The 26,949-nt window shown below is 46.2% G+C and overlaps 1 protein-coding gene across 1 annotated transcript; it reads right to left on the bottom strand.

Moving 5' to 3' along the window:
- Positions 1-21,010: 21,010 nt before the first annotated feature.
- Positions 21,011-24,300, bottom strand: LOC123156926 (post-GPI attachment to proteins factor 3). Its single transcript, XM_044575118.1, has 6 exons — positions 24,027-24,300; positions 23,750-23,942; positions 22,285-22,549; positions 21,991-22,190; positions 21,706-21,893; positions 21,011-21,598 (listed from the first exon to the last, which is right to left on the bottom strand). Exons 2-6 carry the CDS (start codon positions 23,860-23,862, stop codon positions 21,306-21,308), a joined length of 1,059 nt encoding a protein of 352 aa, XP_044431053.1. The 5' UTR covers positions 23,863-23,942; positions 24,027-24,300; the 3' UTR covers positions 21,011-21,305.
- Between the last annotated feature and the right edge of the window lie 2,649 nt (positions 24,301-26,949).

The raw sequence follows: 26,949 nt of genomic DNA, 5'->3' as shown, positions 1-26,949 counted from the left end.
GGGCATGTGTAGAACTCAGTCAAACGAAGTCTCAGTCAGCATAGTTGTTTTGTTGCAAGCGGCACGGCTAGATGCTACAAATTGGCGATGAAATATGTTGTGACAGTTTTGCAAGCAACGACTACTGATGTTGCAACCAGTGTGACTGAAAATGCTATAACCGTCAATGACGGATGTTGCGACAGATGAGACGACGTGCTACGATCGATAAGGAACGACATGCTACAACTAACAAGACGGATGTTGCCACTGCTAGGGAAAAATGTTGCATACGTTGAGACAAAATGCTGTAAGTTGACTGAAACTTAGTTAAATCTCAATCGATTGAGTTTTAGCAAGCCTTATACTATTATAGTATGGGATGGAGAAAGTAGATCGCAACCTAGTCTAGTCGAGTATGCGATGAAAATTCAGTTTAGAACACAAAATATTTCAGGAACAAAGGTCGTCTATTTACGTCCAGATAATCTAAGTAGGTTAACAATTTTTAAATTGGGACCCTATGACTGTTGCCTAAATTTAAAATTCAGGTTAGTCAATTTCTCATCTACAACTAAATTTTGATCAAACGGACACAAAACAACTGTATACTCAGTTGATTTCCCTCACACGGCCCAACATATGCATTTCGTCACAAAACGACCAGAACCAATTGGGCTGAAGCAGCCTACAACCGGCTAACCAATAATAACAAAATAAAAGGCGCCTTTTGTCTGACGCAGCAATGCGGTACCAAAGCTTATGTGCTCCCTTTGTGTGAACAGTGAGTTTAAAAATACTAAAAACACCAATGAATTTTTTTGTCGTGAAAGAATACGTGATGTCCGTGCCAAATTTGGTGGTGTTTGGACATCTTAGTAGCTCTCAGCAAAAACCCAAAATCAAGGTCTGTGAGAAACTTTACTATTCACGCACTGTTTGCACCGATTTTGTATTTTTTTGCCACAAGCTCCTCAGATGTCCGAACACAATGAAATTTTACGCGGACATCGCGCACCCGATTGTCTTAGTTGAAAAAAAGACAAATTTTTTTGGTATTTTTTGAATTTACTGTTCACCGAAAGCAGATGAGCCTGGGTTTAGAAATGAATATTCACGTTTTGTCAACTTAAAGAATGGATAAATAAAAGTAACAGAAAAAGAACATTTATCTGATCGAAAATTTGAACAAAGGAAAAACAAAGAAGAACACATTTCTTTGTAAGGAAAAATGGAACATGGGAGTGGATTAATCCTAAATTAAACAAACACAAATTACAATAGAACTTAATATGATGCAACTATGTGTAACAGAATAGAAGATAAAAACCTATACTTTCTCTAGCATTCTTATTCCACCTATACTAAAGTATAAACTAAAACTAAAACAGGAAATGAAGTTTATAAGAAATAATAAATTGCACACAATTAATGGCATTGGTTTTAACATGAACGAAAATGAATATATTTAATAATAACAAAAATTGCACACAATTTGCATTGAAATTGTGTTTTTAACAATATGGAAGAGTAAGCATATAATAGTAAAATAATCACAAACAAAAAATTCTTTAAGAAGGAATGATTTAGTGGCATTGATATTACCATAATAAAATGAAAAATGAAAAACTAGGATTTTCTTAAAAGTTTCCTAAGAAAAATGATTTGGTGCCATTGATATTACCCTTTCGGAAGAAATAAAATAAAATAAGAACTTAAAATACTCGCACACAACTTAGGAGCGCAAGGTATAGATAATACTTAGGTACTTGATACCTGCCACATCATATTGTGAGACTCACTAATGCTTTGACGATTTTTTATTTTCTTATTTAAACCGCATGGCATCACTGAAGGGATGACAAGATTTAAGTTCAAGGCATTGAGTGATAATGCTTACAAATGAAAGTTAGTACATGTCGTATGTGGGTTAAGATATTACGAGAATAGATGAAAATGCTCATGGTTCAGTTGATTTGTATATTTTTTATGTAATATATGAGTGCTGACACTATTGTGGTCAAAAATATGGATTGTCTTATTCGGACGAGTCAAGTTGTTGAACTGTCATTCTAGGCTTCGGTTTGACAATGATGCTTCAATAAGTCTATTCTTAATGGTCTCGTATGTGATTTCATTGATTTATGTTAGTAGATACACGCATTGCGCGTGCACAATTACTAGTAAGACCTAGAGATAAAGATGAAATGATTTTTTGAAACAGGAAAAAAAATGAAGATGGACAGTACCGGTTTCTCGGAGGCCGGCGCTCTTCGGTGTTTTTTTTAGCAACCTCTACAATGGGCTTGAGCTCCTTTTCGGCGCCTTAAGCGACCGAAAAGGTTGCTGGCGCCCATAGCAGCACCTTGTGGGCCGGCCAGCGAAGGGAAAACGCAGCTAACAAAATTCGGCAGAAAAACGCAAAAAGTGGCTTCTTCAGGAGTCAAACTCGAGTCGCCCGCGAAGGCGAGCCTTCTTCTAGCTTAGCTAACCAACACAGCCGTAGCGCAATTGTGCTTTGATTGCCGCTAACAGCAGATGAAGTAGTATGGCCGCGCTATTTAATCATCACCTTGTTCTTTTATTTATTTCTAAAAAATTCGTGAATTTGATAACGCTCATCAATTTTGATACAAAAGTTCACAAACTTCTAAAAAGTTTATCAGTTTGGAGAAATAGTTCATCATTTTTTAATACAAAGTTCATAAACTTAAAGAAGTTCATCGTTTGTTGGTCCGTCCCTAGGGTGACGGTTCAGTATCCCTCCAGCGATTACGGGGGCGATTAGGGTTCGGGACGGCGGCGGCGCCACACCTTCGTTCCTGATCGATCGTTTCTCTCTAGGAGCTGCTCGTTCTCTCTCGCTCAGCCGTTCCCATCGAGCCTCGTCGCAAACCAATATACATCTCAGCCTTCTGTGTGCTTCCTAGGGCGCACGGTCGTAAAACACTAAAACCCTAGGCGGGAAGAACTGGGCGGAGAGGTACAGGGAGACGATGGAGGGCGTTGCGGGTATGATGAGGAGCCTGAAGGTGTCTGAGGAGGAGAGGAAGGGGGGTCAGAATCCGGTCGGCGGTGAAGGAGAAGGGAAAGGCGGTGGAGTTCCAGGCAGTTGGAAGGGTGGTTTCGGAGAAGCCGGCGCATCCTGATGCGATTAGCCTTTCGCTGGGAAGGGTTTGGTGCCCAATAAAGGGGATCGATTGCAGGGAGGCAGGAGACAATAGATTTGTTTTTACCTTCAAACAAGAATCAGGAAAGAGGAAGGCTCTGGAGGATGGACCATGGATGTTTGACAAGGAGTTGGTAGTGGTGGAGGACTATGATCCAGCAAAAAGAATTGAGGATTATGACTTTGATGAGATTCCAATATGGGTAAGAATTTTCAACCTGCCCTTAGGCATGATGCACGAGGATTCAGCAGAAGAGATTGGCAATATCATTGGGAGGTTTATGGAGGTGGATGCGGGTGTGGACGGAAAAGCTATTGGCAAATTCCTAAGGGTAAAGATCAGAATGAAGATCAACAATCCAATAATGAGGGTCTTTACCCTAGATGTTGATGAGGTCGGAGAAGGGAAGAAGGGAAAGAAGAAGATGAACATAGACGGGAAGGAAGAAGAGGAGACAGAGGGGTTCTGGTGCCGCTTCGAATATGAGTTTCTCCCTGAGTTTTGCTATACTTGCGGTCTCATTGGCCATGTTGCAAAGAAGTGCGCTACCCAGCTCAGCAAAGGAGAGAAAGCCCAGTTTGGCCCATGGTTGCGAGCGGATAATTGTAGAAGGAGGTTCAGTTATGAGGAAGAACGTTCTTGGAGGGGGAAAGGAGACAATTCAGGAGGCAGCAGGCTTTATGGTATTGGACGGTCGAGTGGCAGGACGGGCAGCGGAAGTGGAAGTGATAGTTTGAGCTGGAGAAAGGGGGATGAGCTAAATAAGGGCAATAAAGGAGGAAGATTAGAGGGGGAGGAAGAAGTAACGAGCCCAGTTAAGCTTCTGAAGTACGAGCCACCACGTGGAGGAAACCCAAAAAAGCTTGTTATGGATGATCCCACGGAGCAAAGGAAATCACCGATGAGGGATAACACAGCTCAGGCTCAGGAAGTAGAGGTAGGAAGGCGGGAGCCTAGCGTGACTAATGGAGGAGTGTCGACTAAGAATGCTACGCCTGCTGAAATAGCACCAGGGAAGAATGATCAACTAGGGCTAGCACCGGAGCTCGCACAGCCGGGAGGTGGCAAGGGTTCGATTGACAAAGCCAACATCTATAAACCAGCCAAATTCCATCGGATTCCTAGAAGTGAGGACAAGGAACGAGCACTGGGACAGAGCTTGAAGAAAATAGTTGGAAGCAAGAGGGGCCATGATGGGGTGGATGGAGTGGTTGCGGGGCCGGAGGAGGAAGCCAAAAGGGGGGGCTGATGGAGGTGGACGTGTCAGGGGTCGGCGAGGGGAGGAAGGAGGAGAGTAGCAAAACAAACCAGATATCGTCCGGGCTACCGGAGTAGCCCCGTCGGACACAATGAAACTTATCAGCTGGAACTGCCGGGGGCTCGGGAACGGCCCGGCAGTTTGTTCGCTCCTCGAATTGGGGAGAGTGGAGGATCCCGATGTGCTCTTTTTGGCGGAGACAAGACTTACGGAAAAGGAATTGGACAGGTTTCGGTGGACACTCGGGTTGACGAACATGACAGCTTGGAATCCGGTGGGTAGAAGCCGTGGTGTGGCATTGTTTTGTAAGAGAGGGATGGATGTGTCACTACGGTCTTATGGGCAGAGGCACATAGATGTTGATATCACGGAGGAAGATGGTTTAGTTTGGCGCATGACTGGGATATATTGGGAGTCGGCAACAGAGAGGAAGAAGGATGCATGGAGAACGCTCAAGCTACTCAAGCAACAACACCAACATGGTTGGCCATGGTTGTGTTTGGGTGACTTTAATGAGATTCTCTCCGGGATTGAGAAGGTGGGGGGCGCCGAACGATCACAGGGAATGATGGAAGGGTTTAGGGAGGCGATGGAGGTTTGCGAGTTGGCGGATTTGGGTTTTGAGGGGGACATTTACACGTGGCGGAATCACGGCAAGGAATTGAGCACGTATATTTGTGAGAGACTCGATAGAGCCACTGCTAACGCGGCATGGAGTACAAAGTTCCCGGAGCATGAAGTGGTGAATGGGGTGCATCGCCACTCGGATCATCGGCCTATTATTGTCAGCACGACGGGCCTCGACAGGAGTTGGAAGGGGGGAGATAGAGGATTCCGATTTGAGGCGAGATGGCTACAAGAGGAAGAATGTGAAGAGGTGATCCGGGAAGCTTGGGAGAGAAGTTGGGAGGAGAGACAAGGTGGCGTAGCTCATGCGTCGAGGGAGATAGCGGGGAAGATGAAGGTGTGGGACAAGGAAGTAGTTGGAGCAGTGGAAGGGAGGTTAAGAAAGGCGAAAACAGACTTGGAGAGGTGTATGAAGGAAGTAGTGTCGCAAGAGAAGATAGAGGAGGAAGCAAGGCTAAGATGCTTGGTTTATGAGTTAGAGGAGAAGAAGAATACTATGTGGAAGCAAAGAGCGCAGGTGTGGTGATTACTGGAGGGAGATAGAAACACTCGATTTTTCCATCTCATGGCTTCGGTGCGCAAGAAAGCAAACAAGATTAAGGAGCTAAGAAGGGAGGATGGGTCGGTAGTAGAGAAGAAGGATTTAACTAACTATGTTTGTGCATATTTTTAGGAATTATTCACTTCTACAGCCGGTACCCGTGTGGATGAACTTATTGCCAAAGTGCAACCGAGAGTTACTGCTGCTATGCTCAATGTACTCGATGCAGAATTCACGTGGGAGGAAGTGAAAGCGGCCCTAGATCACATTGGTGATCTGAAAGCCCCGGGTCCGGATGGCATGCCATCGATAGTATTCAAGAAGCACTGGCATTTTATGGGCGGTTATATTGTGGAGGAAGTTCTTGCGGTCCTGAACGGTGGGGCAATTCCGGAGGGATGGAATGATACAGTGGTGGTTCTCATACCCAAGGTAAAAGACCCAAACAGAATTAAAGATCTTCGCCCGATAAGCTTGTGCAACGTTTTGTACAAGTTGGTTTCCAAAGTGTTGGCAAATAGGCTCAAGGTGGTGCTCCCAGAAATCATTTCAGAGAACCAGAGTGCGTTCATTGTTGGGGAACGTTGCAGAAAATGAATTTTTTCTATGCTTCACCAAGATCAATCTATGGAGTCATCTAGCAACGAGAGAGAGAGAAGTGCATCTACATACCCTTGTAGATCACGCGCGGAAGCGTTCAAGAGAACGGGGTTGAGGGAGTCGTACTCGTCGTGATCCAAATCACCAAAGATCCTAGTGCCGAACGGGCGGCACCTCCGCCTTCAACACACGTACGGTTGGGGAAGACGTCTCCTCCTTCTTGATCCAGCAAGAGGGAGGGAGAGGTTGATGGAGATCCAGCATCACGACGGCGTGGTGGTGGAAGTAGCGGCGATCTTGGCAGGGCTTCGCCAAGCTCAACGAGAGGGAGAGGTGTTACGAGGGAAGAGAGGGCGCTAGGAGCAGGGGTGCGCAGCCCTCCCTCCCCCCCTCTTTATATAGGGTCCCTGGGGGGCGCCGGCCCCCTAGAGATTGAATCTCAAGGGGGGCGGCGGCCAAGGGGGAACTTGCCCCCCAAGCCAAGTGGGGCGCCCCTCACCCCTAGGGTTTACCACCCTAGGCGCAGGGGGAGGCCCAAGGGGGGCGCACCAGCCCACCATGGGCTGGTTCCCCTCCCACTTCAGCCCATGGGGCCCTCCGGGATAGGTGGCCCCACCCCGTGGACCCTCGGGACCCTTCCGATGGTCCCGGTACAATACCGGTGAACCTCGAAACTTTCCCGGTGGCCGAAACTGGACTTCCTATATACAAATCTTCACCTCCGGACCATTCCGGAACTCCTCGTGACGTCCGGGATCTCATCCGGGACTCCAAACAACTTTCGGGTTACCGCATACTAGTATCTCTACAACCCTAGCGTCACCGAACCTTAAGTGTGTAGACCCTACGGGTCCGGGAGACACGCAGACATGACCGAGACGACTCTTCGGCCAATAACCAACAACGGGATCTGGATACCCATGTTGGCTCCCACATGCTCCTCGATGATCTCATCGGATAAACCACGATGTCGAGGATTCAAGTAATCCCATATACAATTCCCTTTGTCAATCGATACGTTACTTGCCCGAGATTCGATCATGGGTATCCCAATACCTCGTTCAATCTCGTTACCGACAAGTCACTTTACTCATACCGTAATGCATGATCCCGTGACCAAACACTTGGTCACATTGAGCTCATTATGATGATGCATTACCGAGTGGGCCCAGAGATACCTCTCCGTCATACGGAGTGACAAATCCCAGTCTCGATCTGTGTCAACCCAACAGACACTTTCGGAGATACCTGTAGTACCTTTATAGTCACCCAGTTACATTGTGACGTTTGGTACACCCAAAGCACTCCTACGGCATCCGGGAGTTACACGATCTCATGGTCTAAGGAAATGATACTTGACATTGGAAAAGCTCTAGCAAATGAACTACACGATCTTGTGCTATGCTTAGGATTGGGTCTTGTCCATTACATCATTCTCCCAATGATGTGATCCCGTTATCAATGGCATCCAATGTCCATGGTCAGGAAACCGTGACCATCTATTGATAAACGAGCTAGTCAACCAGAGGCTCACTAGGGACATGTTGTGGTCTATGTATTCACACATGTATTACGATTTCCGGATAACACAATTATAGCATGAATAATAGACTTATCATGAATGAGGAAATATAATAGTAACTGTTTTATTATTGCCTCTAGAGTCAATAATCTAGTTACATTGTGATGAATCGAACACCCATAGAGTTCTGGTGTTGATCATGTTTTGCTCGCGGAAGAGGTTTAGTCAACGGATCTGTGACATTCAGATCCGTATGCACTTTGCAAATATCTATGTCTCCATCTTGAACATTTTCACGAATGGAGTTGAAGCGATGCTTGATGTGCCTGGTCTTCTTGTGAAACCGGGCTCCTTGGCAAGGGCAATAGCTCCAGTGTTGTCACAGAAGAGTGTGATCGGCCCCGACGCATTAGGTATGACTCCTAGGTCGGTGATGAACTCCTTCACCCAGATTGCTTCATGTGCTGCCTCCGAGGCTGCCATGTACTCCGCTTCACATGTAGATCCCGCCACGATGCTTTGCTTGCAATTGCACCAGCTTACTGCCCCTCCATTCAAAATATACACGTATCCGGTTTGTGACTTGGAGTCATCCAGATCTGTGTCGAAGCTAGCGTCGACGTAACCCTTTACGACGAGCTCTTCGTCACCTCCATAAACGAGAAACATATCCCTAGTCCTTTTCAGGTACTTCAGGATATTATTGACCGATGTCCTGTGTTCCATGCCGGGATTACTTTGGTACCTTCCTACCAAACTTACGGCAAGGTTTACATCAGGTCTGGTACACAGCATGGCATACATGATAGACCCTATGGCCGAGGCATAGGGGACGACACTCATCTTTTCTCTATCTTCTGCCATGGTCGGACATTGAGCCGAGCTCAATTTCACGCCTTGCAACACAGGCAAGAACCCCTTCTTGGACTGATCCATATTGAACTTCTTCAATATCTTATCAAGGTATGTGCTTTGTGAAAGACCTATGAGGCATCTCGATCTATCTCTATAGATCTTGATGCATAATATGTAAGCAGCTTCTCCAAGGTCCTTCATTGAAAAACACTTATTCAAGTAGGCCTTAATGCTGTCCAAAAGTTCTATATCATTTCCCATCAAAAGTATGTCATCCACATATAATATGAGAAATGCTACAGAGCTCCCACTCACTTTCTTGTAAACACAGGCTTCTCCATAAGTCTGCATAAACCCAAACGCTTTGATCATTTCATTAAAGCGAATGTTCCAACTCCGAGATGCTTGCACCAGCCCATAAATGGATCGCTGGAGTTTGCATACCTTGTTAGCATTCTCAGGATCGACAAAACCTTCCGGCTGCATCATATACAGTTCTTCCTTAAGATAGCCGTTAAGGAATGCTGTTTTGACGTCCATTTGCCATTTCTCATAATCATAGTATGCGGCAATTGCTAACATGATTCGGACGGACTTCAGCTTTGCTATGGGACAGAAAGTCTCATCGTAGTCAACCCTTGGAACTTGTCGATAACCCTTAGCAACAAGTCGAGCTTTATAGATGGTAACATTACCATCTGCGTCCATCTTCTTCTTAAAGATCCATTTGTTTTCTATCGCTCGCTGATCATCGGGCAAGTCTGTCAAAGTCCACACTTTGTTTTCATACATGGATCCTATCTCGGATTGCATGGCTTCAAGCCATTTGTTGGAATCTGGGCTCGCCATTGCTTCTTCATAGTTCGAAGGTTCACCGTTGTCTAACAACATGATTTCCAGGACAGGGTTGCCATACCACTCTGGTGTGGAACGTGTCCTCGTGGACCTACGAAGTTTAGTAGTAACTTGATCCGAAGTACCTTGATCATCATCATTAGTTTCCTCTCTAGTCGGTGCAGGCACCATAGGAACATCTTCCTGAGCTGCGCTACTTTCCGGTTGAAGAGGTAGTACTTCATCAAGTTCCACTTTCCTCCCACTTACTTCTTTCGAGAGAAACTCTTTCTCCAGAAAGGACCCGTTCTTGGCAACAAAGATCTTGTCTTCGGATCTGAGGTAGAAGGTATACCCAATGGTTTCCTTAGGGTATCCTATGAAGACGCATTTTTCCAACTTGGGTTCGAGCTTTTCATGTTGAAGTTTCTTGACATAAGCATCGCATCCCCAAACTTTTAGAAACGATAGCTTAGGTTTCTTCCCAAACCATAATTCATATGGTGTCGTCTCAACGGATTTAGACGGTGCCCTATTTAAAGTGAATGTAGCTGTCTCTAGAGCGTATCCCCAAAATGATAGCAGTAAATCGATGAGTGACATCATAGATTGCACCATATCCAATAGAGTGCGATTACGATGTTCGGACACATCGTTACGCTGAGGTGTTCCAGGCGGCGTGAGTTGTGAAATGATTCCATATTTCCTTAAGTGCGTACCAAATTCGTGACTTAAATATTCTCCCCCATGATCTGATCGTAAGAACTTTATCTTTTGGTCACGTTGATTCTCTACCTCATTCTGAAATTCCTTAAACTTTTCAAAGGTCTCAGACTTGTGTTTCATCAAGTAGACATACCCATATCTACTCAAGTCATCAGTGAGAGTGAGAACATAACGATATCGTCCACGAGCCCCAACGCTCATTGGACCGCACACATCAGTATATATGATTTCCAATAAGTTGGTTGCTCACTCCATTGTTCCGGAGAACGGAGTCTTGGTCATTTTGCCCATAAGGCATGGTTCGCACGTGTCAAATGATTCATAATCAAGAGACTCCAAAAGTCCATCAGCATGGAGCTTCTTCATGTGTTTGACACCAATGTGACCAAGGCTACAGTGCCACAAGTATGTGGGACTATCGTTATCAACTTTACATCTTTTGGTATTCACACTATGAATATGTGTAACATCACGTTCGAGATTCGTTAAGAATAAACCATTGACCAGCGGGGCATGACCATAAAACATATCTCTCATATAAATAGAACAACCATTATTCTCGGATTTAAATGAGTAGCCATCTCGCATTAAACAAGATCCAGATACAATGTTCATGCTCAAAGCTGGCACTAAATAACAATTATTGAGGTTTAAAACTAATCCCGTAGGTAAATGTAGAGGTAGCGTGCCGACGGCGATCACATCGACCTTGGAACCATTCCCGACGCGCATCGTCACCTCGTCCTTCGTCAGTCTCTGCTTATTCCGCAGCTCCTATTTTGAGTTACAAATATGAGCAACCGCACCGGTATCAAATACCCAGGAGCTACTACGAGTACTGGTAAGGTACACATCAATTACATGTATATCACATATACCTTTAGTGATGCCGGCCTTCTTGTCCGCTAAGTATTTGGGGCAGTTCCGCTTCCAGTGTATCCTTCCCTTGCAATAAAAGCACTCAGTCATAGGTTTGGGTCCATTCTTTGGCTTCTTCCCAGCAACTGGCTTACCGGGCGCGACAACTCCCTTGTCGTCCTTCCTGAAGTTCTTCTTACCCTTGCCTTTCTTGAAACTAGTGGTTTTGTTCACCATCAACACTTGATGTTCCTTTTTGATTTCCACCTCCGCTGATTTCAGCATTGAAAATACTTCTGGAATAGTTTTGACCATCCCCTGCATATTGTAGTTCATCACAAAGCTCTTGTAGCTAGGTGGGAGCGACTGAAGGATTCTGTCAATGACCGCCTTGTCCGGGAGGTTAATGTCCAGCTGGGACAAGCGGTTGTGCAACCCAGACATTTTGAGTATGTGCTCACTGACAGAACTATTTTCCTCCATCTTACAACTGTAGAACTTGTCGGAGACTTCATATCTCTCGACCCGGGCATGAGCTTGGAAAACCATTTTCAGCTCTTCGAACATCTCATATGCTCCGTGTTACTCAAAACGCTTTTGGAGCCTCAGTTCTAAGCTGTAAAGCATGCCGCACTGAATGAGGGAGTAATCATTAGCACGCTACTGCCAAGCGTTCATAACGTCTTGGTTCTCTGGGATGGGTGCTTCACCTAGCAGTCCTTCTAGGACATATGCTTTCTTGGCAGCTATGAGGATGATCCTCGGGTTCTGGACCCAGTCCGTATAGTTGCTGCCATCATCTTTCAGCTTGGTTTTCTCTAGGAATGCCTTGATGTTGAGGTTGACATGAGCGTTGGCCATTTGATCTACAAGACATTTTGCAAAGGTTTTTAGACTAAGTTCATGATAATTAAGTTCATCTAATCAAATTATTTAATGAACTCCCACTCAGATTAGACATCCCTCTAGTCATCTAAGTGATACATGATCCGACTCAACTAGACCATGTCCGATCATCACGTGAGACGGACTAGTCATCATCGGTGAACATCTCCATGTTGATCGTATCTTCCATACGACTCATGTTCGACCTTTCGGTCTCTTGTGTTCCGAGGCCATGTCTGTACATGTCAGGCTCGTCAAGTCAACCTAAGTGTTTTGCATGTGTAAATCTGTCTTACACCCGTTGTATGTGGACGTTGGAATCTATCACACCCGATCATCACGTGGTGCTTCGAAACAACGAACTTCCGCAACGGCGCACAGTTAGGGGGAACACTTTCTTGAAATTATTATGAGGGATCATCTTATTTACTACCGTCGTTCTAAGCAAATAAGAAGCAAAACATGATAAACATCACATGCAATCAAATAGTGACATGATATGGCCAATATCATATTGCTCCTTTGATCTCCATCTTCGGGGCGCCATGATCATCTTCGTCACCGGCATGACACCATGATCTCCATCATCGTGTCTTCATGAAGTTGTCACGCCAATGATTACTTCTACTTCTATGGCTAACGTGTTTAGCAATAAAGTAAAGTAATGTACATGGCATTATTCAATGACACGCAGGTCATACAAAAAATAAAGACAACTCCTATGGCTCCTGCCGGTTGTCATACTCATCGACATGCAAGTCGTGATTCCTATTACAAGAACATGATCAATCTCATACATCACATATATTTCATTCATCACATCCTTTTGGCCATATCACATCAGAAGGCATATGCTGCAAAAACAAGTTAGACGTCCTCTAATTGTTGTTGCATGTTTTTACGTGGCTTCTATAGGTTTCTAGCAAGAACGTTTCTTACCTACGTAAAACCACAACGTGATATGCCAATTTCTATTTACCCTTCATAAGGACCCTTTTCATTGAATCCGATCCGACTAAAGTGGGAGAGACAGACACCCGCTAGCCACCTTATGCAACTAGTGCATGTCAGTCGGTGGAACCTGTCTCACGTAAGAGTACGTGTAAGGTCGGTCCGGGCCGCTTCATCCCACGATGCCGCCGAAACAAGATAAGACTAGTAGTGGCAAGAAAATTGACAACATCTACGCCCACAACAAGTTTGTGTTCTACTCGTGCATAGAAACTACGCATAGACCTAGCTCATGATGCCACTGTTGGGGAACGTTGCAGAAAATGAAAATTTTCTACGCTTCACCAAGATCAATCTATGGAGTCATCTAGCAATGAGAGAGAGGAGTGCATCTACATACCCTTGTAGATCACGCGCGGAAGCGTTCAAGAGAGCAGGGTTGACGGAGTCGTACTCGTCGTGATCCAAATCATCGAAGATCCTAGTGCCGAACGGACGGCACTTCCGCGTTCAACACACGTACGGTTGGGGAAGACGTCTCCTCCTTCTTGATCCAGCAAGGGGGAGGGAGAGGTTGATGGAGATCCGGCAGCACGACGGCGTGGTGGTGGAAGTAGCGGCGATCTCGGCAGGGCTTCGCCAAGCTCAGCGAGAGGGAGAGGTGTTACGAGGGGAGAGGGAGGAGCCAGGAGCAGGGGTGCACAGCCCTCCCTCCCCCCTCTTTATATAGGGGCCCTGGGGGTCGCCGGCCCCCTAGAGATTGAATCTCAAGGGGGGGGGGGGGCGGCCAAGGGGGAACTTGCCCCCAAGCCAAGTGGGGCGCCCCCCCACCCCTAGGGTTTCCAACCCTAGGCGAAGGGGGAGGCCCAAGGGGGGCGCACCAGCCCACCAGGGGCTGGTTCCCCTCCCACTTCAGCCCATGGGGCCCTCCGGGATAGGTGGCCCCACCCGGTGGACCCCCGGGACCCTTCCCGATGGTCCCGGTACAATACCGGTGAACCCCAAAACTTTCCCGGTGGCCGAAACTAGACTTCCTATATACAAATATTCACCTCTGGACCATTCCGGAACTCCTTGTGACGTCCGGGATCTCATCCGGGACTCCGAACAACTTTCGGGTTACCGCATACTAGTATCTCTACAACCCTAGCATCACCGAACCTTAAGTGTGTAGACCCTACGGGTTCGGGAGACACGCAGACATGACCGAGACGACTCTTCGACCAATAACCAACAGCGGGATCTGGATACCCATGTTGGCTCCCACATGCTCCTCGATGATCTCATCGGATGAACCACGATGTCGAGGATTCAAGTAATCATGTATACAATTCCCTTTGTCAATCGGTACGTTACTTGCCCGAGATTCGATCGTCGGTATCCCAATACCTCGTTCAATCTCGTTACCGACAAGTCACTTTACTCGTACTGTAATGCATGATCCCGTGACCAAACACTTGGTCACATTGAGCTCATTATGATGATGCATTACCGAGTGGGCCCAGAGATACCTCTCCATCATACGGAGTGACAAATCCCAGTCTCGATCTGTGTCAACCCAACAGACACTTTCGGAGATACCTGCAGTATACCTTTATAGTCACCCAGTTACGTTGTGACGTTTGGTACACCCAAAGCACTCCTACGGCATCCGGGAGTTACACGATCTCATGGTCTAAGGAAATGATACTTGACATTGGAAAAGCTCTAGCAAACGAACTACACGATCTTGTGCTATGCTTAGGATTGGGTCTTGTCCATCACATCATTCTCCCAATGATGTGATCCCGTTATCAATGGCATCCAATGTCCATGGTCAGGAAACCGTGACCATCTATTGATAAACGAGCTAGTCAACCAGAGGCTCACTAGGGACATGTTGTGGTCTATGTATTCACACATGTATTACGATTTCCGGATAACACAATTATAGCATGAATAATAGATAATTATCATGAATGAGGAAATATAATAATAACCATTTTATTATTGCCTCTAGGGCATATTTCCAACATTCATACCCGGAAGGTTGATTACAGATAACGTGTTAATAGCATATGAAGCTTCTCACTTTCTTAGGCACAAGAAAAATGGGAAGGAAGGGGTGGCTGCGATCAAAGCGGACATGAGCAAGGCATACGATCGTGTGGAGTGGAGATTCCTTGAGGCAATGCTGTGCAAACTTGGCTTCCACAACTGATGGGTAGAACTCATCATGAAATGTGTCACAGCGGTCCGATACCAAATCAAAGTGAATGGAGTGTTAACAGAACAATTTGTGCCAACTCGAGGGCTGAGGCAGGGGGATCCCCTCTCCCCTTACCTCTTTGTTATTTCTGTCGAAGGATTGTCCGTGTTATTGCATGAAGCTGAGGAGCAGGGGAGAATCAGTGGCGTCAAGATCTGCCAAAACGCACCCAGTGTCTCACATCTTTTGTTCGCTGATGACTCGGTGATTTTTCTGAAGGCAAAGCAGGAAGAGGCCGCTGCCCTCCATGAGATCCTACAGTTGTATGAGAATTGCTCGGGTTAATGCATCAATCATGGAAAATCGGCCATCATGTTTTCACCAAACACTGATGTGGCCATGAAGGCTCAAGTCAAGGCTGAGGTTCAGATTACCAGTGAGGATTGGAAGGATCGCTATCTTGGGCTTCCTGTCCACGTTGGTCGGTCCCACCGTCGCACCTTTGCGTACATCAAAAGGAGCCTCTATGGGCGAGTTCATGGATGGCAAGAAAGGCTGCTAGCGAAGAGTGGCAAAGAAACCCTGGTGAAATCCGTGGCGCAGGCAATTCCGACCTTCCCCATGTCGTGTTTTGATCTTACTAAGACTTTTTGCCAAGAGCTAAACACACTCATTGGGAGATTTTGGTGGAGTCATCAGGATAAGGAGAATACAATGCATTGGCTCAGTTGGGACACTCTGACAAAACCAAAAGCGGAGGGAGGTTTAGGGTTTCGGGACATGCACAACTTCAATATTTCTATGATCTCACGCCAAGGTTGGCGCCTTCTCCAAAACCCGGATAGTTTGTGTGGCAGAATCCTCAAAGCCCGATACTTCCCTAATTGCGAGCTTCTAGAAGCGGTGCCAAGAGACGGCATATCATATACGTGGCGTAGCATCTTGACGGGCCTGGACTTGATCAAAAAGGGCTACATATAGAGAATTGGCGACGGCATCAACGTGAACATATGTTCTGATCCTTGGATACCCCGGGCCTGGTCTCGCCAAATCATCACGCCAAGGGGGCATAGCCTGTTAACCTCGGTCAATGAACTTATTAACCCTCTCATAGGGGTTTGGGACGAGGACCTGGTAAAGGCAACCTTCTGGCCGGATGATGCCAGCTATATCCTCAAAATCCCGTTGCAGGAGGGGGTGGATGACTTCAGGGCTTGGCATTACGATAAGAAAGGCAAACACTCCGTCCGGAGCGCGTACAAGCTTCAGGTCCAGACCGAGAAGGAAGATCGGGGCGGGAAACCATGGAGCAGCGACATGATGGCTGGCAACCTTGTGAGAAGCCCTGACCAGTCGTGGAAGAGGATCTGGAAGCTGCCATGCCCACGTAAAGTCCAAATGTTTACTTGGAGAATCAAGCATGAGTCCTTGGCACTTTGCACAAATTTGACCCGGCGAGGTGTTAAGCTGGAGTCCACAAAATGCCTATTTTGTGGTAGAGCAGACGAGGATGGAGCTCATTTATTTGTCAAGTGCAAATCCGTGAAGGAAGCTTGGAGAGCCATGCAACTGGAACGTTTCCGAGCTGAACTAGAGCAGTTTACGTCCGTGCATGCAATGCAGGACTATCTATGGGGTCTAGATGAAAAAATGCGAGTGCAAATCCTTAGATTCTGGTGGCATTGGTGGAACAATAGAAATAAAGTCAGAGAGGGAGAACTACCTGTCCAGGTGGCCGAACTGACTAGGCGCGCCATGAGCAACACCTTGGAGTACATGTAGTTGTTTACACCGAAAACAAAACCCGTTCCAGATTGCAAATGGCAGCCCCCGCCACATGATAGAGTTAAGATCAACCTCGATGGTGCCTTCACGCCAGGAGAGAACTTTGTGTCGTGGGGAGTGGTGATCCGGGATCACACGGGAGAAGTGCTACTCGCGCGGGCTGGTCGCACAGACCACACCGCCAATCCGTTTGCGGCAGAAGTGATTGCCATGTCCCAAGCGATCTCGATGGCTGTCGATGTGGGTGCACTGAGGGCAATCTTTGAGACGGACTCCAAACTCCTCCAAGAAGCGCTAGACTTCACGAAGGCGGATGCATCATCGCATGCGGCCATCATCGAGGATATCAAGTTCTAGCTGAAGATGTGGTTTTCCAACCAGTCCATAAATGCATGGCGTCGTAGTGCGAATACTGTCGCTCATGAACTAGCAAAACTTGGTCGCTCGTGTAGCTTCAATAACTGTATCGAGTGGGACTCTCATGTACCGCCCGCTGTGGCTGTTTGTGTTACGGGTGACTTGCCCGTACACCGTTAATTTATAAAGCTTTGCTTTGCCCTTAAAAAAATAAATAAAGTAGTTCACCGATTTTGGAAAGAATTATGAAAAAGTTCATCGTTTCCGAAAAAAGTTCATCGGTTTTGAAAAAAGTTCATCGATTTTGAAAAAAGTTCAAAAATTTGACAAGAAAAATTCATTAATCTTGAAAAAAGTTCATCGGATTTGGAAAAAGTTCATCGAATTTGGAAAAAGTTCATCAAATTTGAAAAACAATTCATCAAGGTTTAGAAAAAAGGTCATCGATTTTTGACAAAAAGTTCATCAAGTTTGAAAAAATAGTTCATCGATTTTGATAAAAGTTCAAAAATTTGAAGGAACAATTCATCAATCTTGAAAAAAGTTCATCGGATTTGAAATATTTTTTTATCAAATTTGACAAAAGTTCATTGAATTAGAAAAAAATCGTGCATTAAAAAAAATGAACAGAAAAAGATAAAAGAACAAAACGAACTTAAAAACTAAATAAATGAAGGAACGGAAGTGTATTTGAACAAGTGGGACTGTGGCGTGATGGTTAGTGTGTAACCCTTGCAGTGAAGGGGTCGCTGGTTCAATCCCATCTACCTACGCATTTTTTACGTCTCTGGAAACAGAAACACAATTATAAATGGGCCGAGCCCAGTGAACGTGGCTGCAGGCGCCCGTTAGCAGAATACACATTAATGGGAGCCAAAATCACTGTTCTGACCTTTTCAGCAATTTTTGCCACAAAGTGAATTCGACATGATTGTATTTCACGATCTGGCCCTTTTAGCAACGCCACAGACCATGGCGTTTTTTCTCCATATAAAAACGCCGAGCTAGCTAGCGTTTCAAATCCTCATTCAAACTCCGGAGTAGCTGGCGTTTCCAATCCACATAGAAACGCTAAGCAAGTGGGCGTTGCTGCCTTGGCCAGAAACGCCATAGGGCTTGGCGTTTAGGCCCTGGGTTTAGGAGCAGCTTTTTACTTTGGCAACGGGGAAGCGAATGGGCTGGGTGCCAGCGCAGAAACGCCAAAGCCCTTGGCGTTGCTTACCTGGTCCGCAACGCGAGCAACCTGGGCGTTTCTCTTTTGGGCAGGAACGCTAGCTAACTCGGCGTTTTTATTTGAGGAAGAAACGCCGCGGGCTCTGGCGTTGCTAAAAGGATCAGATCATGAAATGCTTTCATGTCGAGTTTATTTTGTGACAAAGTTTGTTGATAGGGTCAGAATAGTGATTTCGGCCATTAACGGGCGCCTGCAGCGTCAAATAGGAAATGCCGTGGGCTCAGCCCTCGAAAAGAACTAGTCCTTAGACGGGCCTTCTATGTAGAGCCGTCTGCGAAGTCCGAATCGGCCCAGCGGCTGTGCTCCAAACCTCTCTTCGCCGTCCTCCTCCCCGATCCCCTTTCCCTTCTCTGGCTCCGGCCAGCGCCGCCACCAGCCCGGGCATTTCCACCACCATCTGCCGGCGCCAACGCACATTCCTCTCATCTCTCTCCCACATGGAGCCGATCAAAACCACGGCCACCCCATCAAGCAAGGCCCTTTTCCAGCACGAACCCGCCGACGGCGGAGATGCGGCGAGCGGCACCATCGGCGGCCTCCCTTTCCACCTCACGGAGAGGATCCTGCGCCGCATCAGCCCGCTCGAGTCGGCGCCCTTCGCCGCCGTCTGCAAGTCCTGGGCGGCGACCATCTCCGAGCGGCTAGCGACACCCATCCCGCACCTGTTCGCGCTCGAGGTACTCGACGAGGACGAGTACTTCCTCGATCTCCTGTTCGTGCCCGACATGGAGCGCCGCCGTGGCGCCATCTTCTCCGTGCCGGTCGACGACGAGGGTTCGCCGGCGCCGGTGATCCCCGCCCGGCTGCCGGCCACGGTCAGCCACGCGAAAGATGACAACATCAAGTTATCTGGCGCCTTGCCCTGCGGCGGCCTCTCCTTCGCGGAAGACAACCGCGTCGTCCTCGTCTACCCCGTCACCGGCGCATCGAGATGTACCCGCCCCGGCACAGGCTTCTGATTCAACCGACGGTCAGGGCCGCGGCCGGCGCCGACGCGTTCTTCGTTAGCCAGTATTTCGAGCGGACCGTCACGCTCCGGTGGCGCGAGGAGGAGGAGTGGTCCGAGCAGAATCTGCTCCTGCCGGAAGAGTTCACAAGGAGCGATGCCATCGACCTGGTGGCCTACAGCGGCGGCATCTTCTACGCCATGGAGTTCTTCGGCTTCACCCACACCGTGGACACGCGTGCGCCGCCGCCGTGGCGCCTGACGAGGCTCCGTGCGCCGAGCATTCTCGAGCAGTACTCCCCGATCTGCCGGTACCGCTACCTCCGGAACTCTCACCTGCTCGAGTCGGAAGGGAAGATCATGTTTGTGGGTCCAGTGCTCACACCAGATGAACCCCTTTGCCCCAAGACCATCAGAGGCTTCGAGGTGTACAAGCTTGATCTTGAGCGGTCACGATGGGCGAAAGTGGAGAGGCTCGCCGATGACCGGGCGCTGTTCGTGAGCCCGCAGTCGTCGTTCTCAGTGCGTGCATCGGAGACGCCGGGGTGCAGGGGCAACTGCATCTACTTTGTGAGCGAATTCGACGAAACCTACATCCAGGACACTTGGGGTGTGTATTCCATGGAGGAGCAGAAGGTGCTGTTTCAACGCCCCGTCGGTGGTTCGCCGGGAAAGTACAAAGCTGCACGGTGGTTCTTCCCTAGGGCCGGTGCATCACCAGCGCGCACAAACTGTGCAAACTCTGGAAAGAAGAGAAATTTCCAAATGCTCTAGGTATGTAGTACAATCAGATTATGAGTGTAAGTTGCAGGTTGATGTGTCTTCCGTTTCTCCATGCACTGAATTTGAAGAGTTGTGTTCCTTGTCAAAGGTTTATGACCGAAATCCTGTGCCCGGGCATTGCATTGCTCAATCGGTCCTTTGTATCGGGAGGGTGGTTTATTCGAACAAATTTGCATGGTGAACATGGTCTGGCAAGTTGAAACAGCTTCAGATGCTCGTGTCCCATTACCAGCTTCATGTGTACTAGCCATTCATGGCCAGAATTCCAGCGGCCAAACCTCTCTCAAAGCATGCGAAAAGCTTCATCCTTAACACCATATAATGGGCATGGTGCTAGCACCTCAAGATTTCTCTCTTCTTTAGATTTGTTGCAAGTTTACTTGAGATTATCTTCAAAGCCATTATTTACCACTTCAAGGCCAGAATTCCACCATTACACTAGTGGTTGCATTATTTACCACTACAAAATAAAGCAACCACTAATGCAACGCCTAGACGCTACACTGTATAGTGTGGCGCCTAGCTCTCAAGCACTGCACACTGATTTAGTAATTTTCGGATCACCCGGGTGCGACGCTGGCTACGCGTGCAGCGCCTGTCTGTCGGGCGCTGCACAATGTAGTGTGGCGCCTTCGTGTCGGGCGCCACTCAAAAAGGTCAGCTGAGTGAAAAAAAATTAGGAGCAGTTCAGTTTGTGAAATGATTTCATCGACAGGTCAAAACTGTCAAATTTGCCGACCCTGACCACCGCCATCACTATTTTAAACAGCAAATGCGATGATAATACTATGTTTTGGCGGTGCAACATTGTGATGAGTTGGGGGACTCAGCTCTTGTCACTGTTTTCAGTTCATTCGCTAATTCTGAAGAAATCAGCACACATTCCCTATCTCATCATCTCTGACGGCTCATTCTGCAATGCTTAGCTTCATATAAGCTTCTATTGAAACTCACAGGCTCAACCGTCTCAACAGGCACGGAAAAAGATAATGTCATTTTTTCTTCTACACAACTATTCCTCATATCGATCAAAACAAAAGTCAGGAGGGCTAGAGCCGCAGAAACAAGATGCTGAGTTTGCAGACCAAAACCGTGACACCCAAAGATGAATGATTTGCCGTCCTGATCGATCCCAGGGAATACCGAGCATACCGAGCTTATGCTTGTGTTACCTTGAGAGAACCGAACAACATAATGACCTTTAATTCACCTGGCCTTCTTAACCAGTGTGAGTGTGGAGGTGCGGAACTCTGCGTCATCTTTAATGAAGCTCCACCAAAGATAGGTGAGGGGAACGGTGCTCGCGTGCCACAGCGAGTGCGCGTCAGCATACCCCTTGTATGGAGGGAAGTCAAACACCTCAAGAAGCATAGCTAGAGCTCCTCCAAACACAATGACCCAAAGCTTCAACCGCGACGGATGATGGGTCACACCGGCCCAGATTGCCCATGCGACAATTTGAACCACTCCCATCGCCACACAAACTTTCATGTTCCATCCTGAAGAAAAGGCAGGCATATAAACACAGAAGATGCACATGAATTAATCTGTTTGTGCAACTGTATGCAAGGTAAAAATACTCTAGGAGATGCAAAAGGAACTTTACCGTAGTCAAGATCGTAGAAGTTAAGATACAAGATGTGTGTTGTGACGAATGCTAGAATAGGTGCAGCAAACGTCACCCTGGTAGCCCCCTCCTTGACATTAAAAATTCTTAGCAGTGTAAGGATTAAAGAGTAGCCAAGTACGGCCACAGCTGAAGAGTAATCCAATTTCTCAGTCATGTCAATATCCCTACAAAATGAAGAATGAATGACGCTGAGCAAGATATTAAATACAGTATATTATCATGACAGCAGCATGCCCAAGCTTTGATTGAGCAAATGTGCACCTGGTATGGAATACAGAGCTCCAGATCCATGCATTCATTGATAATATTGCATAGATATGCCATAAGCCAGTGTATTCGTAGTACGTCTTCTTCGTCTGAGGTCTAAGAGGTAATCTGTATTTCACTAGCAGGAAGAACGAAAGCCAGCCAGTGAAATGCATCAATAGGTTGAGAGCAGACAGTGCAGCTGAAAGGGGTTCCTGATAATAAATGCCAAACAAGTTATTAGTAGTAGTCATCATGGTGAAATACTAGTCTCACTACCCATCAACATACAAGCCAAATGTTACATGCCTGGAAGACAGAAACACGTTTGAAGGGCCATTTTCCGTGATATTGAACAGGGCTCAGGCCACCTAATCGCCGTTCCTCTTCTCTTCGCATCATGCAGTAGTAGCGGCAGTCTGTCATACAGTTTAGTTGCTTCCACTGCACGCGAAGAGCCTCCTGTGTGTACCAAGAACTTCCAGCAGATATGCTGTCGTTCTCCCGGGACTGACAGTGACTGATGATGTTGCCTCCAATAATCCCCGTATTCTGACACTCCCCCACACAAGTTCTGCAGGTCAATCACAACGCAAGTTACCAGAAACTTCTAAACAATGTGATATCATAATGAAGTACAGCCCCTAACGCAATGCATAACTCCTAACAAATGGTTCTATGATATGTCACACAAATCAAGACCGATAAAAAGAAAAAAAATCCAACAATAACTGAGGCAACGATGTCACAATAGTTAGCTAAAGGTGGTCAGTAGATGCACAGCAACTGCTGCAAAAATGAGTTAGTTTGTTATAATTTTCATAATCAAACAATCGTGTAAAAAGACATACTATGTCTTTTTCGGATACAAATTTAATGGTTTAATTTTTGGACACATAACCCACATTTTATTAGTTAAATTCATGGTCAAACTTGACTTCCAAAAAGAGTGTGTGCCTTCTTTTGGAGTAGGAGGGAAGTGCTAACCCAATATTTCAGTCAAGTCGGCAAGAAACAAAAACATATGTCACAAGTCACAATGAAGTAACAAGAAAGGATCAATTATATTGTAACAACCAACAACCATTATAGCAATTCTTAACATAAATAATTTCAATCAAGTCAGCACGAGAACAAAAACATACTGTATTTCACAATGAAGTAACACAAAAGGATCAAACATATAGTAACAACCATTAACAACCATTACTAACCAGAGTTGCATCTAACCTCTAGCTAGTGCTCCTCTGAATCTAAATAATAAATTGTTTGACCTGCAGTCTCTCTGCCCATCTAATAAGTATGACGGACTAATTTGCCATGGCAAGAATACCAATCATGTATCACCACTTAATCTTTGTGCATGTAATCTAATCTAAAAGTTCATCTGTCGGCCAATTTAACTGAATCCACCTTTGCACCAATTTATTAATTACTTGCGCTAGAAAGTAGAGTGTGGTAGCTGAAACTTGATTAATTGTTCATCTGACAGCCAGGAATACAAATTGTGTTTCTATTCTAAAAACAAAGCGTCCACAATACTTTAATGTTCTATATCATTCCATTGTCAAGGCGAAGTCAAACAATAACCATGTTAGATCCACGGTCTCCAGTTTTCTGGTTCATATATTTGGAATCAAACTGCAGGATAGTGAATTATGGATTCCAGTACCAATAAGGCTAAGATATGACAATTTGGAGACAGAAAAAGAGATTTAATATTTTTAACCAACTGCAACAGGAGATGAGCCAAGAAGTGTGTGTGTCACCTCACCTGTAGTGCGGATCAGCATCTCCCGGGCTGGCCTCGACGGAGACGGAGACGAATATCCCAGGGAGTGCAAGAAGGGAAGCCAATCCAACTACCCACAGGCCGGTTCCGGCCATCCCTCACGGCAAGCAGCAGCTATGGATTCTTCCGTTACTGGTCAAAGGGAGCTTCACTACACCTACACGGCAGTCCAGTCCTAAAATGCACCGACACAGATATGTAAATTCGCCATTTTGGAAAAGCAGAAACGCATACAAGCTAGCTAGGAACAGCGGACTACCTTCTTCTTCTTCTTCTTCTTCTTCTTGTTTGCTCTCCCGAGGATGCCCGCGAGTGCGAAGTGGAGATCTTGACCGGCGAGCGAGGAAGGAGAGGACGACCTGGACCTCCAGGAATGGAATGATGCAGAGGAGAGAGCGACGGAACGAAGGTGCCCCGCCGCCTGGAGGTCCTCCGCGGCTACGCTATGCCCAAGCTAGATGCAGCCTGCAGGCTGCAGCGACCGACCGCCGCCGGCAGAATCGGAGGTCGAGTGGGTGGGTGGCTAGGTTAGATTTTTCTTCTTTTCTTTTCTTTTCTTTTCTTTGTGGGCCGGGCTATTTTCAGGCTGGAAACACAAGTCCGAGCCCAGCCCAAAAAATGCAGTAAATCAAGGCCGGACAACCCCTCAAAAAGAAATTCAAGGCTACGCGCGGGCCGGCTGATCTTTTGAATAGATTAATCGGCTCGCAAGCCGTTGGATCCATCATGGGATAGTCGTTCGATCCGACTAACAAGGCTTGCCCCATGGGTCGTGTTGTGCTTGGTCCAATCCAACTGATGAGTTTTGCAACATGGGTCATGTGTCCTCAGAGTTTTACCAAATGGATCTTGTTGTGCGCGAAGGTTTGCACGACGAGTGCTTGGCCCATGTGGCACTCGAAGGTTTGGAACCGGTCATTTTGCAACATAAGCCATGATGCCACCGCAACATGCCCTCCTTAGATGACGAAGATGCGAGTGAAGACACAAAGAAACCCAAACAAAAATAATAAAAGAAGCAATAAATAAATAAAAATAAAATGAGACAAAACTAGTACAATGACTGAACAAAGCCACAAGTGTCGGTAGCGAAACATAGCGGACGAAAAAGAACACGAAAAATGGGTCGGCGCAATAGCTACATAGGGAAGGGGGATTCTTCGGGCGAGAGAGATGCTATAATCCCCATAAGCGAGATGTAGTCTTCGCGCAGGGCGTACATCCCCTACTCACAAGATCTAAGTGTGGTGCGGCCCAATATCTCTCCTCCCAATGGTTTTGGGCTGGGTTTTCTATGGTCTTTCTTTCATCATTTTTTTTGTTTTGTTGTTTCTTTTCCTTTTAAAAAATAGTATGAAATTTCTTATATCTTGAACTTTTAAAAAATCGTGATTTTTTCCCAATTTTTGTGCCATTTTCAAATATTCGAATTTTTTTCAAATTCATGAACAATTTTTAAAGACGTTAACACTTTTCAAATTCATGAATATTTTTTTCCTTCATTTTTTACATGAAGATTTATTTGGATTCATGAACATTTTTCAAATTCTTAAACTTTAAAAAATTTGTAAAAAAAATCAACTCCATGTTTTTTTCCAACTTCATAATTTTTTTCTCCAAAATTCAATGGTCAATGGCCATCGTCAGCAGTCAATGCTTGGATGCCAAGGGTGAATAGTCAATGGTCAACAGTCAAATAGTCTCATGGGCCGCAACCCTAGTGCGGCTGCACAAGAAGCCTAGCGGGCGCTTATTTCTTTTTTGTGTTTCTTTTTTATCCTTAGCATCTAGCCAAGTTTTTGATGGGCTGAAATAAAGAAATTCAAGGCTACGCAGCTTTGGTTGATTGTGATTTCAAGCATAAAGTTGTTTGTGTTGTTATTTATTTGTTGTCGAACTGCATCTGTCAGTATGAGTGTTTTTTTTTTTGAACTTAAGGAACCATAGGGGTGCACCTTACAGTCTTAATATGTGAGATTATATAACCATAACTGTTTGCATAGGTTATGCTATATAATACTGGACATGATGTTGTCAGTACAACTAAAGCACGATGATTGGTTGTCTAGCATATCCCAAACATTAATTGGTTAAAAATAACGATAAGATAATGCATCGTATACCATATCTTTTTAGCTTCTCTACATGATGTGTGGTGCATAAGGAAATACCGGCTTATCAATGATTGTACATGTCCTTAGAACGGCATGACCCGTCGGTCCCTCATTGCAAACAACGCAGTCAGGGGCGAACCCACGTTAACCCACCAGGTAGCACAGGACACCGGGTAAAAAACTCTTTTACCTTATAAGTATAGAGCCCATATACAATGGGACACCCCTAATTTTCCTAGAAGGACACCCGTACATCACGCAAGTACAGCCCAGTTGTAGCAGCGCGTGACGCCGTATCGATTGAGGAAGCCACGAAGGCCCAGTCCAGCCTGTCCAGGATAGTACATTGATCGATACTTGCCTTCGGCCCTTCGGCCCTTCGCCTCGCCTGTTCGCCTGCTCGACTTTGCACTTCGTGCCCTTGTTCTTTCGCCTTCCTCTGTATCCCCGTACGTCGGACACGCTGCCTATTCTGCAGATCGCGGCAAGTCGCCGAATCAGTGGAGAAAAGAAGGCACAGGTATGCCGCATCAGACCCAGGCCTGATCAGACCCCCAATTCGATGTGCCTCTGCGGCTTTGCCTGATTGCCTCAGCCTTTTGTAAATCTTATTCTAATTATTGCTTTGTCTCTCTAACCCTATGGAATTAGGGACACTGCCGTACTGGATATTACTAGAGATTTTGACTGTATTGGGTAATTGAACTATTTGAGATAATTGTGCACCAAGTGGATACCAATATTGCAAAATTCTAGGACGGCTGGAAGCATCGGCACCATGCAAGTATGTTTTATACTACAACCGTGCAATTCTAATTCAAGTATTATGTACGTACACATGATTCATAGTTCTTTTCTTTCATGCAAATTTTAATTATCTGAATAAATTGCAAATTTCAGGAGAAGCTCAGTTTATGGAAAGGTTTCTAAAAAAGAGGAGAACCTCAGTGCAAGATGAAAATGTTGGTCCGTCACACGAACATAATCAGAACGATGGCTCAGTTCCGCCACCATCGGATGGACAAATTGATGCATCACCACATGAACAGACTGATGTTCCAGCCCCGC

Source organism: Triticum aestivum, chromosome 7B (assembly GCF_018294505.1).
Source record: "Triticum aestivum cultivar Chinese Spring chromosome 7B, IWGSC CS RefSeq v2.1, whole genome shotgun sequence".
In the NCBI taxonomy this organism is placed as follows: domain Eukaryota; kingdom Viridiplantae; phylum Streptophyta; class Magnoliopsida; order Poales; family Poaceae; genus Triticum; species Triticum aestivum.
This window is presented reverse-complemented; position numbering and strand designations above follow the sequence as displayed.